The sequence below is a fragment of the Acanthaster planci genome, linkage group LG07, assembly GCF_054643075.1.
Source record: "Acanthaster planci isolate LZ-2023a linkage group LG07, COTS_SCS, whole genome shotgun sequence".
Lineage (NCBI taxonomy): Eukaryota > Metazoa > Echinodermata > Asteroidea > Valvatida > Acanthasteridae > Acanthaster > Acanthaster planci.
Genome location: NC_141783.1, coordinates 5831470 through 5848434, shown reverse-complemented (window position 1 = coordinate 5848434; position 16965 = coordinate 5831470). Strand labels below are relative to the sequence as shown.

At 42.4% G+C, this 16965-nt stretch overlaps 1 protein-coding gene across 8 annotated transcripts in view; it reads right to left on the bottom strand.

The window, feature by feature from the left end:
- LOC110978545 (uncharacterized) overlaps positions 1–16965 on the bottom strand; it is a 91073-nt gene that overhangs the window by 69068 nt on the left and 5040 nt on the right. For 6 of the 8 annotated variants that reach the window (XM_087138602.1, XM_087138594.1, XM_087138595.1 and 3 more), the window contains exons 2-6: positions 9303–9422; positions 7879–8027; positions 3690–3900; positions 3298–3411; positions 2078–2191 (exon numbers count right to left, since the gene is read on the bottom strand). In XM_087138602.1, coding sequence (XP_086994728.1) covers positions 2078–2191; positions 3298–3411; positions 3690–3900; positions 7879–8027; positions 9303–9422 — 708 coding nt within the window. Of the gene's footprint in view, positions 1–2077; positions 2192–3297; positions 3412–3689; positions 3901–7878; positions 8028–9302; positions 9423–9983; positions 10006–10115; positions 10368–16965 lie in introns of those variants that run through there. The other 2 variants (XM_087138597.1, XM_087138598.1) reach the window with 2 other exon arrangements.

The following is a 16965-nucleotide window of genomic DNA, read 5'->3' as shown; positions in this document are numbered from 1 at the left end:
GGCCTAATGCATATCAGAAATACAGTGTCAGGCATTGTCACTTCCACATACTATCTGGAGAAGCTCTGGATCATTGATAAGCAAAAAATAACAGACAAAAATGTACAATGGAGGTCTTCAGTAAGTCAGAAAAACAAGAAAGTTTCTTACCTACATGTATTATTGAGCAACACAACATACTGCGGCGACTAAAGTGAGCATGCTCGGCATTGATATATCCCACAGAGTATCTAGGAATTCTTAATGGGTTTGAAAGCGTTTACTGCATAGCAACCCTGTGGTGGTGCTCACACATTTTCCCGTTTAATTAATTGTAGTATACATGTACCCGCTGAAATACTCTCTTTAGATTCAACTAAAATTTCTAATTATTCTATCAAATAAAGGTAAAGACAGCTAATCTGGAGAATTAATTAACCAATAAACAGAGTTAATCATATGTTCTACGTGGTGAGGTCACAGATTCAAAAGCTTTCATTGCAATGCAAAGTGCATGTATACTGTAGGTATAGGTTCATGTGTGGATCTCCATAGGCATCAAACATCAGTTACTTCTACGTAAAAGGTAAGTCAGCATGTAAAATTCATAGAGGCTCTAATAGGAAAATTTGCTCATGAAACATGTTCAGTGAGATCGGCCAGACCCTCACACATAACACGCATCACAAAATGCCAAAATGTATGTGTCATCTGCTCTTCACACAGCTAAGACAAAATTTGCTTTTTTAGTATCAAAATGCGTGTGTCAACAGCTAACTTATTAGTTGAATACATGCATCCCAATGTGCATCCCAATGGGCATCCCAATGTGCTAAAGATAACAGCTACACGTAGCATTTTGATGATAAATTTCAGAGATGCCATCATTGAGGATGAGGAATCTTTAAGGTCTCCAAAAAACCTGAAACTTTATCATAATATATTTTGGTATGAACGCTTACAATTGAGCCTGTCACGCACATGCTTGGTATGATGAAAATGTTCATTTAGACTCTACAGAAAAAATGGCAAAATTTACAAATTCAAACTATGATAAGAGGTCCAAGATCGCGGCAATATCAACACGTGTGGTGGACAAGTAGATTAAATTTTACCAGTTTCAATTCTGTAGATCTCTCTCCTTCACATTCTGTCTAATCATTGTACCGTGCAGAGAAACAAGTATTGGTAACCAGGGCCATGCATACACTTATGTTTATGAAATACCTGTGCACCAGTTCATAATTCCGCTGGCCATCACACTCAACGCCATCCTAAAAAAGGCTATTTTTCAAATGCCTTCTGGATCTTTGGATATTAAATGAAAAATCGCCAATGGCGAAATGACCAAACTAAAACTAAAGAAGCTGCCTAATCTAATTTGTCATGGGCTGTAACTGACTATTTTAGCATAAACAGTGACATAATGGGTCAATTAACCTCGTTTCCAGGCAATATTTCAGAAACCCATGACAATAACATGAACAAGTTGGACCCTTGATGTATCGTGCATGTGTGTACACTGCGTATCACGGCTGGTTTGGTGGGATGGGACGTATATATAAAGGTTGGTCGGTTTCATAAATGGGTATAAAACATGACACAAGCTACGACAAACAATAATTCCTGTCTCAACGTTGGCTTTAAAAATATCACCGCCAAGACAGGCAACATATACAAAACCAACACAAATATTCTTGTAATTTTTTTAAATCACAGTTTGTTTTAAACTCCAGAAGAATTTAAAAGGCGGTTGAAGTACATATATTTGACCTTAAATCCGGAAGTATGGCAAATGGGAAGGGTTGGCATCTCTGGAATTTATTACATTAAGATTTCACCTATAAGTAGGTATGAGATATGGCAGTGAATTAGGTAAAAGATGAAAGTTACCTATGAAACAAAGCATGTTATGGTAAATCATTTAGGCACAAGTACATGTTGTTCCTAAAAATGCATAAAAAGTTTCTAAATGGCAATACGTCATGTGTCTGGCAAGTTCTCAGCTCAGGTGGGCAATTAGAATGAATAGAATCGCTCATGCTGTATTCTATAAAGCGTTCTGAGATGGAATGACCCTTGCCCACATTTTACCTACCTGTCTCGCAGTTCAAGCCAGTGTAGCCAGCAGCACACTGACATTGGTAGCCATTCACCAAGTCCACACAGGTGCCACTATTCTGGCATGGATTGCTAGTGCACTCATCAATGTCTGTAAGTAGAAATCAAGCATGCTGACACAAACTGCACATCACCTCCTACAGACTACTTGTGCACACATTACACGTTTTTAAATATGAGGAGTGCATGCATTTTGACAAGTCACAGCACTCTATTGGTTGCAGTTTGCAGAGGCACTGAACATGCACATGACCAACACTTAAGTATACTACTACTGCTGTAATGGCTTCCACTTGTCATAGCTGTATTAGTTTCCAAAGAGCCGGTACAGCGTTCCTTCTCTGGGGGGAAGTCTTTGTCATTTAAACATTGACCAGATCAATTGCAGTTTGGTCAACTTGTACATGTGCACACTCCTATGCAAAGCAACTTGTGCATGAACAATAAAACGTATCTTTTTTTAAAGAATAGTACTGAGAATTGATATCTAATAGAATTCTTTGAAATGTCATATATATAACATTCAGGAGATATAAATACCAGACAGATCCAGTGTTTCACTATGATGGCTGTTATAGTTGAAAGTCAAGCATCAATACAAAAATGGACTATTACACATAATTAGGATGCACACAACCTCATACAACTAAAACAATTCAGAGTACAAGTTGGTCAGAGCATGAATCAGCATTTGAGTTGGCACTTATGATTTGGTTCAAATGTGAGCTAACCAGCATTCCTTCAACCCTCTATTCCCAAGAATAGAATCTAGTGCATGAGGAACGTACATGTATTCATGTATACATGATGGATTCAGAAATTTTAATATTAACAGCAGTCAAGCATGAGGCTGGAATAGTCGTGGATACTGCACTCAATTCATACTGTGGAAAGGACAGGTTCGAAACCTGCTGTTAGGGACAATTTCATGGCCTATCAGCTGTTCCCTTGTCAAACTACAAACAAATGTGAACCTGCAAAAGCAGCTGAAGTATTCACTGACAAGACAGAGGGAGAAATGCCTACTGATGTACATACATGTATCTAGTTATCACTGACAATTATCAATGTGTTTATTCAGATGGAACTACATGAGATTTCAATAAAATATTTCTGAAAATCTGTGAAGGGGGTTGGTGGTGAAAGTTCTTTTCAAAAATTGGAGATTCTTTTAGAGTTGAAAGTGATTTTACTCACTTTGGTGGCAGGTGTTGCCCTGCCAGCCCACTGCACAGCTACAGGTGAAGGTAAACTCTCCATCAGTGCAGGTAGCACCATTAAGACAAGGGAAGCTGGTGCAGCTGTCAAGGTCTGCCAAGCAATCAGAGAGAATGCAGCAGAAAAAAGGGGAAATTTGTTTGTCACTGAGAAAGTGAACTCCCCAACTAGCTTGCGCAATGGGACAAATCTTGCTGTGACAGAGCACCGAGTGTAAGTTGCAAAAGATGGAGTTGAGGCATAATTAATCATATTTTTAATTGCTCATATGAATTCAGTGAGTCAGTATTTCAGACATTTTGCTTTATATCAAAATTTGGTCACTGTATTTTGCTGATCAACGTTTGATGAGCACAATTGATAAATTCTACCTGCCCTGTAGGTGAGGCTGAACCCAAAAAACTCGTTGCTATTGTCAGTGATAAATACAATCCAGGCTTGGTTCCCAATGACATCAAAGGTGTATGGCAGGTTAGCTGGTTGGGTCTCCTGACTGTTGCCATCAAGTTGTGCAATGGCTTGCCTGCGATCTACAGTGGACCCCCTACCATACTCGAATGGGTCCTTGCTATCAATTTCCAACTGCATGACAGAAACATTTGGGATCATTTTAATACAAAATATGCAACACTACATAATTTTTTATTATTTTTTTATTTATTACTATTTGCATGTAATAGATACACAATAGAAATTGAAATGGCTCTCATGCTAAAAAATACAGTAAAAAAAAGCATATTAAGAACATCAAGTATCAAGTACCACAACATCGCCATCCACCACACTAAATATATACAGATAATGATCCACAAAATTACAGTTTGCCATTTACATATTCCTTAAAAATTTCTATATAAAAATATCAGAATAAAAACACTAAATACGAAGACAAATAAAAGACATGTACACAAATCAAATGAGGAATCATGATGACATACAACAACCGACTTTTTGAAATCATTCCATCCCATTCAGTGCCCTTACTGCGGTTGGATAGAAACTTCTCCTGAACCTTTCTGTCTTTTATTTAATAACTCTGCACCATTTTCCTGACCTCAGTAACTAAAAAAACTCATTTGCTGGATGATAGTCGTCACGTCTTATGATACTTGTCTTTCTCTTTAATCTTGTGGCATATATTTCAGATACTGATGGAAGATCTTTGCCAACAATATGAGCAGCTGTTCTAACAACTCTCTCCAATGCCTGTTGTTCAGCCAAAGTCGTGTTACCATACCAAACAATAATAGATTGCGTCAACACACTTTCCACCACAATTATCGGACTCACCCAAAGGTGCACGACGCAAGGAGCAGTAGGCATCCTTAATGGGAGTATAACAATGGTCCAGGGTTTTTCCATCCCTTGTATGGCAATCAACGTGTTGAAAGAACTTCGGCATTCTTTTCTTGAATTTTACATGATTGAAATTTGCAGTTGGGCATTTAACTTTCATGCCCCTAGTATTTTGGTTTGAAGTCCTGCTCAATGCATTAGCATGTAATGGGTGTGAAAGTGAGAAGCTTGTCCAGTGCACCAAAATGTATTACAACTCAATTACACATACATGTACATGTATGCATCTAAATGCCAACAAATGGCCAAAGAATCGGAAGCTGCCAGCCACGGATGGTTCTGAAAATGTCCTTTGTAATGGCTCAAATTTTCCAGTAGCTGGTGCAGGCTGTGCATGTTTGCAAGTCAATGCAACAGTTTTCTAGGCATATGTTGCATCTTGTTTTACAACACTAGATTAGACTTTAAGGTAGATTTACTTAACCCCTTAACAACGGTAATTTCCTACCAAAAGCTGACTCCAAGAATTCCAGCCTTGCTTGGCCACGAAGGCCACCTGCCAAACCGCAAATTCTCAGTTTGTGGCCCTGCGTGCTCTGCACGCTTTGAATTACATGGTGAAAAGGCTGATTTTCAGTAGCATGCGGCTCTACTCACCCTTCCACGTTCCCATTGGAAAGTGGGGACTATTGTGAAGCTGGTGATTATGATGCAAAATCGGTCTTTTCATTTCTGGGCTACGCACAAAGACCAATTACCATATATACAAGAGCCAGGGTCTGTCTTCTTTCACCGCATTCACTCGAGCGTGGGCCGAGAATAATAGCTGAAAAGCGGGCTGAGGATCTCAATTTTTACAGCGGCTATAGCTGCTTCCCAGCGCCAAGGGGTTAACACTCTTAACATATTTTACACAGATTTGCTTTTGGTTTTAGAGGGAAGAATAATATTGCATGTCTTGACCAAAGGTAGCATTAAATGTGACGACAATTAACTATGATGACAATTTATGTTTCCCAAACTGCTCAAGTAGCTCACACATATCAAAGGACTTGTCAGATCAGCACAACCAACAACATGAAACAAGTACAGAATGCTTGTTATCAGCTGATGGGCTTTTTGGTACGAATACCCTAATTTTAATCTTAAAAAGTTTATTTTTAAAGATAAAACAACATAAATGCTGGGCCGCCCGTTTGGCAGTGTTGTAGTCACATACTTTATGAGCACCAAGCTTCTCTGCCAAATATTGAACTGGGTATAAGGGAATAAAGCTGGAATATGTACATGTAGGCATTCCATGATACATGTACAAAGGCAAGATTACAATTTAAATATATGACTACAGACACTCCCAGTTTTGTAGAGACAAGAGAAAAGTTTTCAGAAAGTACTCAGCTGAGTACTTTTTGAGTACTTTCATCCTGAAACTTAATTTTCCCCCCACCAAGAGTGGGCCAGTCTACTACTGAATACCTACCCACATTACCAATACACTTGCATATTTACCTAGTCCATTACGCCATTTGCTAAATTCTCAATCAGTCGGTAATAGTGCTCCCTTAATTCCCATAATGCCCTGTAAGGGTCGGGTGTGTAAACGTTTAACCATTTAAACAAAAAAATGTATTTATCCATTTAGAGATTTTCCTAAACGTTTTAACGGTATTAACTGTTGGAGGTTGCACAAAATTTAATTGAAGCAGTCTGGGTTACTTTTTATTTTCAAACGATGCTGCGAAAGTGTCTTTACATTTCAAAACACTTCAGCACCCAGCCAAATCGAACAAACTCTCAGTAACTCAAAGTCCGCGAACTGAAAACTCTTATCTGAAATACATTCTTCACTACTGCTGAAAGAATCGCTGATTCTCTGTGGTAGCAATGTGGTGACCTCACTGAATGGAGGAAGCTTTGTGTGTGCCGCAGCTATAGCCTTGGTGCCGCTGTCCGCTCAACTCCAGTGCAGGCACGCTGCTCACATGGTGACCGTCCAATCACAACCCTTTACAGCACCAAGTGAGATGCATCCCCATTGTGGTACTGCAAGGTGCTTTTTCCGTAGCCTAATCTCACCCAGAAAAAAAGGTTAAACTTTGCTTTCTGGTATTTTTTCAATTCCATTAATTCATGATTTATCTGTTTTTGAGGACAGGCAAAAGTGTAAACAGTCCCTATTTAGTTTTTGAGCAAGCAGAAAAAGTACATGTTCCTCAGATGTAATATTGAGGATTGCGTACCCAAGGTTTTATTTGTCTAAACATTGAACAAAAATATTCAGCTGTTTTAATACTTAATATCATGATTTTATCTGACTTAGACGCCAATACACCAAAAAATATGTGAGAGGAAATGACTATTTTCAAGTGGCTCAGCAAGTCCCGATGAAAGAAAAATTCTAGAATAAATCCATCCCAGCTCTACTGAAAAAGAAATCTCCCCAGGAGTGATTGACAGCTCTATTGTTCCGTTAGACACAATGTATATTTTGAAATATTTGGCAGCTGTTCTGCTTGGCATTATGGGAGTTGAGGGCGCACTACTGGATGATCAAGCTAGCAAAGGCATAATAGACTAGGGAAATATGCAAATGTATTGGTAATCTGGGTAGGTTGAAGGCTGTAAACAGTGATAGTGACAGTCATAATTTTACTGTGTAGTCCGTTACCTTTGTACACGTACCATCAGATGCCTATGTACATGTACTTCAGCTTTGTTCCCTCCTAACTGGTTGAATATTTGGCAGAGAACTTGCTGCTCAAAAGGTATTCGACTATTACACTGCCGTTTGGTTCCTGCCTTTGTATCATTCATCGGTGTAATGTTCGTAGAGCAAGTTGACAGACCAGTGAAAACTCACACTTGCCAGTTTCAAGAAGCATTTTATTTCAAAACATGTACTATGCACGTGCACAACATTAACATATGGATATTCTGTATGCATATATATGAATACATTACAATCATTAGGACAACAAGGGAGAAGGGCAGAAATAGTCCACCTGCCTCACCTGAGGGAAATGAGAAACAGTATGCATCAGTATGCAGGATGCTGCAGTAAAAGGCAAATGTTGACCAAGGTTGTATTGCTACCTGTACATGTAGGTGCCTTCTTTCCCTCTCACATGGAGCCCACTATACATGTATTGTGAAGTTTTATGTATCGATCTAAAGCTCCAACCATGCACTTGACACCATTTGAAATGTGAAAACAGGACAGAGATTACATACAGACAACAGTGTACATCTTGTTATTGTTTTTACCTGAAAGGAACTGATGTTGAATCGGATCTTTTGGGCCTCCACAACTTGGATCAGGTAGACACAGTAGTCACCAGGATTGTAGTCATTTGGATAGTTGGGTGACTGGATTGTTCCCGTCTGGCTGAAGTAATTCTCGCCACATGTACGCGCTAATAAAGATTGGAGATTGGGGATGATTAATGATGCAGAATGACTGCAAGAAAATTGCCTAAAGTAGGATAGAGATCCCTGACTTCTAAACACTGAGGAAATGGCAACATGAGATCCCAAATGGCCATCTCCTGGGTTAGCAGCACTGCTAAAATTAATTATTATGACATCATGTGTACATGTATGTGTCCTGGCTACTTGGCCTGTGTGGATACACCTGACTAGAACTCCAAGGTAAAAATCACTGTAAACTCACGAAACAGCCAAGCACTGGATAGTAGGTTGTTTACCAGCATTCCAAAGGTCCCACATTCAAAACAAAACAAAATTCAGTTTTTCTCAAGGTTGTACATAACAAGAGTTACTTTTCAGGACTGTAAGCAAAGGAATAGTCTAGGTAATTTTTTGGCAGCCCTGTTAGCCGTTTGGGGCAACTCGTTAATACACAAAAAGCCGAACATCTTGCAGGCCACTTTTCAATTCAAAGCAAAGTTCGATAGTCAAATACCATTTTTAAAAGTCCTTCCACTTGACATTCCACTCACAAAACCGAAGAAAAAAGTTAGTTGATTGTCACCATCATTCTGTCTTTTTACGACTGGCTCATTTCAAATAGCTGCAGGTACATGCACCTCCAACTGTCATGTATGGTCCAAGAAAGTAATTATTTGGAAGTTAAATAATGGCAATGCATGAAAGGTTCAATTTCAAAAAGTTCGTCTTTTTTAGACCAAACTATGTGAAAATCATCATCATGGCACTTGTAGATGACTGGATGAAATGTTTTAGAGCTGGCAAATTTGGATAGATCTTAATTGCTAACATTTTGGGGAGGATGCCACATTACTGAAGACATCCAGTCGGATACATAATCTTGCAACAATGTGTACATGTACATTGTATACACTGAAGCTCCCGTCCAACCCCTCCCATGGCAGATCCATGAGGGCCAATGGGGATAATTTTGTTAACAAATACAATGAGAAAATGGAGATTTTGGGAGCAAGGTATTTCTCTTTCTTCCCAAAGTTTGTAAAAAGCCCTTTAATGTAGCCTCAACATTCAGAGAGGCCATAAAAAGTTTATATGAGAAAATTCCCAAATCTTTGGCCCCCCAAAAAAACCCGCATTCCACTCATTTGAAACCCTCTCCTTCCCCCACTTGTGTGGTTGGCTCCATCCCTGGTACAGCTCTATTCCAACACCAACTTAAGTTCAATGAACAAAATGAATGTCCAAATAATAATCTGTAAGTCAGGAATAGACATGCTCACTCATCGGTAATGGCTGCTCGCAGTTGGTACCATGAATTTGGCCATTAGGACATAGACAGACATAGCCTCCAGTGGACACCTCTCTACATAACCCTGCAACACATGGATTGCTGTTACATTCTGTGAAATGGAAAATAATATCAAAAGATTAACATATAGTTTTCATTTGCATATCCACAGACAGTACAGGAACTGGGTGGCGCTACAACACAGGTAACTGGGTACATCTACCTGTGCCATAACAGGAACCTATTCTAAAATTTAAAAAGGCAAGAAAACAAATTTGAACATTCAAAATGAAAAATGCATTCAACTTCAATAGGTTTGACTTTCCAAAAACACTCCTCAGCAACACTTAACATAAAAAATGTTGATCAAATTATTGCTTTCCGTTTGTCTATGTTGCTCATCATGTTCATGCTGAGTGAGTCATTCTATAAATTTGGGGTCTATTATTTTGTATCCCGATGTTGGAAACTTTAGAACACGTTCTTTCATTTTGAAAAGTGATGGTTAGAAAACGAATAAAGTGTAACTTTACAGGTTTTGTTCTTACCCAATACATGTTCAAAAACACTGTGCACTTGTCCAAGAGCTTATGAAAAAATTCACAAGTTACAGCCTTACTCAGTCCAAATTTTTAAAAAGGCGATTTTTCGAGTCCAAGTTTACTATACTTACATGTACTCGGGTAGGACTCGAACGCACGTACTACTTCCTGTTTATATGGTGCAGACGTGTAGTCTTAAACATACATGTACATGTACATGTACTAATACTTATTGTTACAACCACTCAACCACCGAGCCTTACCGGGGTTGGCTGACCGCCCCGAGTCAGAGCATGCAGCTGGTACCGCAAACTATTTCAACTTCAAGCTGTACAGTATTTGTGTCGAGGAAATGTTAACAGACCTTTTTACTGATAAATTCATGATTATCTTCATGGCCTTCTATTCGTCCGGGGGATTTAGGTATTTCAGAACGAACCATGGACTGTAAAATCGAGGAAAACAAGAGAGAGGCACTGTTACTTTTGTAGACGTAAATCATCCGTTCTCGAGTTGCAAAGAGCACGCACGCGGGCTGCGTGCACGCGCATGATGATTGAAGTTCCTGGTTCTAACCCGCCTGTCTACTACGAAGTTCCATTTCTGTCGGATCGGGGGCTTCAGACTGACCAATTAACCCCCTATTGGTTACCCTTAAAATGTTCATATTTTGTTCTGCTTTATATTTCGGTTTATAAACATAAATTTGCGATACAACCTGCTATTTTATAACATCTTAAGAATAACCTCGGTCATCAGCGTAGCCGGCTTTGTACATGTACAAGTATGCATGGTTCTCGAAGGCCTAATGAGTTCATCAACGATCTCTCTTTGAAGTGTTAAACGTGACGGTTTAATTTGTTCGTGGAGTTTTATTGGTTAAAGATGTATTAATACAAAATATTGTAGAGATCTAATTCTTATTGAAATGAAACAGTAACTGATCTTGATAAATGAGGAATAAAAAAGGGGATTACATTGCGGGCATGATGATAGTGATGAACAGACGACGAGAGCGATGCTAGGCAGGACTGGTGCGAGCACGTGCGGCAAATAGCGATCACGCAAATTATGTCGTTGAGCGGCCTTCCTTTTTCATTCGTAAACCAAACAAATAATAAGCAGACTGAATTTGGAGTTGGATTTTAGAGCAACGGCCAGATAGCTAGACTGTGTTGAAGTTTTAAAAATTCTCAATTCATACTTCGGGGGGGGGGGGTGGAGAGTGTTGTGTTAGTGGAATGATAAGAAATAACGTGGACACGGTGGACACACCAAGCTGGCGGACATGAGCTGCATGGAGGATTTATTGCATGACCTCTGACCTGCATGTACGTGGCTAGGCTAGGCTAGCTGCGTGTCACATAATAACATTTGCATATTACTACAACCCCCCCCCCCATTTTGAAAAAAAATAGGGTTTTCCCCGTTATTGACAGATGTTCTTTCTATTTGTTTAAACCAACAAAGAATCATAAAGCAAGCATAACTGTGCTAACATTACACAAACACTTCGGTACTTCTAAACTGATCTCTTGGCAAGAGGTTGGCGATAGCTTGAGACAGTTTGTTTGATAACACGAGTAACATAATGTCATCTGCGTAATGTTGCTCAACAATAAACCTCAATATCTCAACTAGTTAAGATATCATCTGCAGAACAGTGTTTATCAAAAGGTAAATCGGAACACGTTTTGTACACATAAAAGGGACAAATCACATCATCTTACAAGCTAGGCAACTAATCATCAATGTATCTCGCTGGCACACGTGTTGTGCGACCAGATCTAGTGGTTCGGCTGCGCGGCACAGGGGGCGTGCGCTTGGCTTTCGGCCTCTGGCTGCCTTGAGGAGTACACATAATGCGGGGGGGGGCGGTCATCAAAGCGAACGCGCTTGGCAGTTGTCGATGCATTTGGGTTTGATCGATCGTCAGACTGATTTTGCAAGAAGTTCGCGCAAGTGAGAACGGTTGCGTCTCACAGTGGTGCCATTAGGAGTTGTAACCTCGTATGACCGTGGTTGTTCACAGACCTTGGCGACTGTGCCTGGGGTCCATGTGGTTTTCACTGGGTCAAGAATGCGTACTGGCTGCCCAACATATAATGGTGGGAGTTCTGGGCCAGCATGCTCATCATGGTCAGACTTCATCCTCTGTCTGCGATACTCCAGACGATCATGGATCTGTTGCTACTTCTGGATGGGGCCCAGACGGTTGTTGCTGGGAAGTATTGTTCGGATGGGGCGCCCAGGCAAGATTTCCGCAGGCGAGGGAAGATGGGAATCGGTTGGTGCTGATCGAAGATTGAGAAGCGCTGGAGCAACATCCTGGCCTGACTTGTGGCAATTTGTCATGACAGATTTGACCGTGCGAACTGTTCGCTCCGCTAATCTATTTGAACGTGGATAGCGGGGGGAGGGGGTTGTCTGAATGACTTACCACTTGGAACACATAGCTCTGTATGCCTGGCCAACAAACTGTTGGCCATTATCAGAGATGATCTCTGTAGGTACTCCGAGTAGGCTGGAGATCTCTGCCGTTTCACGCGCAACACCGTCACTGGTGGTGTTTGACAATTTGCGGACAACAGGAAACTTTGAATGATAATCCACAACAAGGAGGTATATCTCGTCGGCAAACACGAAGAGATCTGTGCCAAGCTTAGTCCAGGGTGTAGTCGGGACTTCGTGTGGTTGGAGAGGTTTGGTGTGTTGTCAAGGGGCTGGTGTTCCTGACAAGTTCTGCATGAGAAAACCATCTGTCGTATGTGGTCACTTATCTTCGGCCAGAAGACTAAGTCACGTGCTAGACGTCTGGTCTTTTCAATGCCTAAATGGCCAGTGTGTAGGTCGTTTAGAATGCCCTCATGCATGGACTCGGGGATCAACACTTGTCGCCCTTTGAAGATGACCCCACATGACAGTCCGAGTTCCTCCCGGTAGGACAATATGATCGTATGTCACGAGGAAGTTCTTTGACGGAGTCAGGCCACCCTGAGTAGATCACTCGCTGTAGTTCTGAAAGAACTGGATTGTTGGCTGTCTCCTGCTGGAGCATGGCTTGTCGGGCCCGCCCAAAATGGACGAGATCAACCGGTTGGGTGTCTAACTGTGTCCATCTCGGCAATCGTCTCATCAAGCGGTACATCGTCCAGCTTGGAAGGGTTGGATAGTCTGCTGAGTGCATCTGCGATCACCATCGTTGAAGGGTGGTGGTGCACTTGCAAGGGGTTTGCGCCAGATCGTGACCAGCGGCTTACAGTCAGTATAGAAGGTGAATCTGCATCCAAAGTATGGAACGTCTTGATGCCGAATACAAGGGACAGAGCTTCTCTCTCGGTGTTGGAGTATGTGCTCTGAGAGTGGGACAAGCTCTTTGAGGCAAATACAATGGGTTTCCCTTCTTGAGTGATACACGCTCCAAGCCCACGTTGAGATGCATCCACCCCCAGGACGGTATCGATCTTAGGATCGCAGAATTGGAGGCAAGACTGTGGCGAGATGGGATGCTTTAAGGCTAAGAACGATGCTTGATGGTCTTCTTGCCAGAGAAACGGCACTTCCTTTCGTAGAAGGTCGCGCAAGGGAGCAGCCTCATCTGCACATTTCGGTATGTACGGGGAGACAAAGTTCACTATGCCGAGGAATCGTTGGAGGTCGTCCTTGTCCTGTGGTGTGGGCATAGCGTGGATGTCTGTGACTCTGTCTGGATAAGGATGGATGCCGTCAGCAGAGTAGATGGAGCCAAAGAAATGTATCTGCTTGACATTTATCTAACATTTGGCGCTGTTGAATACCAGACCCTCTCGCTGAGCGGTTTCCATCAGAGCAATGAGGTGTCCATCATGCTCCTGTTCAGTGCGCCCGAAGACTGCCACGTCATCTGCCATTTTGTTCAGCTCGGCTTGCAATTTAGGTTTGACGTGTACACTGCATTTCCGAGGTGGATCTATGTGCGTTTCAGCATCAGGCTTGAGGTGCAAGCGAGCAGGTGGTTAAAGTCACCTAAGGCATCAAACTGCTTCGGGTAATGCTCCCTGAGATCTTGGATGTCGCACACTTGGGCATTGGGGTTGGCATGTGGCTACGCTGTGGACCCCGGCATAGTCGGAGGCTATGGGCCATGCGTACATGTAACAATGTGGATCGTTATCAGGTGTAGGGTTTGGCTCGTAGGGAGACCTGCATTTGCTGGTCCTGGCACATCCACGACAAAGAACTTCTCACGATGCCAGTCAGACTGTTTGTACCTACACATGATGTGTATTTGGCCATGACAAGTCATTTCGGAACCATTGTACGCCTTTAACTTGGTTGAGCTGGGGGTAAGCTGGCTTCCCCATTCGTCTCCATAAATTTGGCGAATTGTGCGGACTGATAGCGTGTTGGCGCTTGCTCCTGTGTCAACCTTGATGTGGAGGTAGTGCCGCCCGAGACGATTAGGGCAGATAACGTCAAGTGTGGTGAATGCCTCAGCTGGTCCTGGCCGATGCTCTGCTGCCGTACATAAGTCTGACACTGAGAGAGTAATAGAGTTGAACATCTCAGGAGGTGAATCCATTGTGGACTGGTCATCCAGGTAGTCTTGTTCTTCAGTAGAACGGTTGGGGTTGCGTTCCTTGGAACCACTGATAGTGGAGGCGCGACTGCGGTTACTACGCCTTCTGGATGCGCGACGCGACTGGCGGCGTCGTCTGCCAGGTGATTTGCTTGATGAGCGCCTTCGCCGCCGCCGCCGCCACAATTACCACATGCGCGGCGGGAAGAATTGATTGCGTCTGTCCCTTGCTGCGCGGCGGCAGAGTTATGTGCGCCCGGCTTAGCGGTTTCATTCGCAAGCGTTTGCAGGCATTGCGTGCTGGCGGCAACGGCTTCATGGCGGCACCCTTCCTCAAGCATTTCAGTTATAATGTAACCACTGGGTTTTTCGAGCAAACTGTGACAAAATGTGTCAAGTGGCGTGGAAGCGATCACGAGCTCTACAACTCTTTCATTGAGCTTTTCGAGTGCGAATATGCAATGACTCGCCTTTTCTCTACATCTGCTCGTAAACTCGTCTAGGGTTTCACTTTGTGTTTGTAGCGCATGAGCTCTAGTCTGTGGATTCGAAAATTTACACTTATCCTCAGCTGATCCTCAAAAATTGACCACAACCTATCTGGATTACGTTGGTGTTCTTCAGATAGACCTGAAGCATTGAGTAGCCTTAAGCCTTCAGTACCCACGGCAATCTTTATTTTGATGGCCTGTTTTTCAGGCTGTCTGATGTCGCTATCTTGAATGCACAAGATCACGCGTTGTTTGAAGAGCTTGAACTCCTCTGACAAGTCCTGTGCTTGCCAGTTCATTTCTGGGAACTTGGCCATTTTGCCCCGTTTTTGGTTCACCACAATTTCGCAAGCAACAGTGTATGCAATGCAGTTAGCAAGATAATAAAGATTACTGTTGCTTAGCAAATACAGTACCGCATTATGTGTACCCAAGTTAGTCACCAGTAACAAACTAACAGTTTGCAGACTAATGTACAAGAATCAGATTGGGCCTAAACACTCATGTGAACAACTGCTCAAAATTATAAGAAGCCCTAGACAATCTCAAACTTACACAGTTTTGATTATTGCATAAAAACTATCAAAAGTTCAAAGAAAAATCAACAGTTCAGTGTTCGACAGTTTAATCCAGTTCACTGTGCGCACAGCCCACCAGTCTCTGGATATAATGTCTTGGGTAGACAGGGTAGTACCACAGGATGATTCACCTGGTGGGGCCCTGGTGCAGTATAGCACCCTACAGGACACGAAGGAAGCTCAAGTCAGCCGGTACTCACGGTAATAGCGGTACGGTAGATGCCTAGTCAAAAATTAGGATCGGAAGCGGCTTCCTGACACCTCTCCGCTGGTCGGGAACGTCGGTATGGGCTCTTGAGTTGAGCTGGGGCAACTTTCCTGGCATGCTTTTGCTGGCTGGGGTAGTTTCACGAATTAGATGCAGCGTTGATCAATGGCCGGAACGCGAGCTAGCGTCCACGCGGGATAATCACGATAGTGAGACCCGCGAAGGCTTTCCGTGACGAGTATCCAGTCGGTCGGGGCTCCAATGGTGCCCTGACAACACTGGGAGATAGACTCGGCTCAACAGCAGTCCTCCGATGATGCGAATCACCGTATTACAAGGCGATATGTGCGCTCAAATGCTCCGCGATGATGTCCACTGTCACTGCGTGACAACGCACACCGTCTGGTTCCGCTGGTTGTGTTCATTGCGCGTGTGGTGGTTTCCATGTGCAAGGAAAACATGTACGGGGTCGTCGGCCAGTCCTGTTTGCGTGCGAATACGCTTGTCACTCGGACTAGATTGGTCAGATTTTCCGCCGCAGAATGGGCAATGTCCGAGGCACTGGACACTCCAGAACAGTCCCGGTGGCGTCTAAAGGAGGATATGGTCCTTTTTCACCGTTGCCACCATGTTGTGTTAGTGGAATGATAAGAAATAACGTGGACACGACCGCACATCAGGCTGGCGGACATGGGCTGCATGGAGGATTTATTGCATGACGTCTGACCTGCATGTACATGGCTGCGTGTCACATAATATACATTTGCACATTACTACAGAGAGAAGAGGAGATGCTCTCTTAAAACCCTTAGCCCCACGTAGTCGTAGGCCTACATCAGCTGAAACCCAAGTTCATTAATTTTGTCAAATGTAGTTGTTTGGAGTCCTTTGTAGCTGTATTCATAAGTGCCTTTCGATATTCTTGTCAACGTTTTTCACTACTGTAGAAATGTCGCCGAACATTTTTGTCAGTGGGCTTAAAATTCATTCGCTTGGGAAGTTGACGTTTATGGTCATGCTGGAGCTCTGTCTGGTTATCGGGTGATGGATCCCCAACAATGTGCAATTTCAAAATACTCAATCATCTCAAAATATATGATCTTTCATCTTTAAATTCAGACCCAAGAGATCATGATTGTTAATCGCTGTTATTGACTCTCATATCAGTCTCGTTTATTAAAAAATACTTATTTGTGCCAGCGCGTTCTGGATAAATTCTCTATAAAAATGTATTTGGTGTAACTTAAAATGGGACAAATCAGCAAACATGAGCCAATT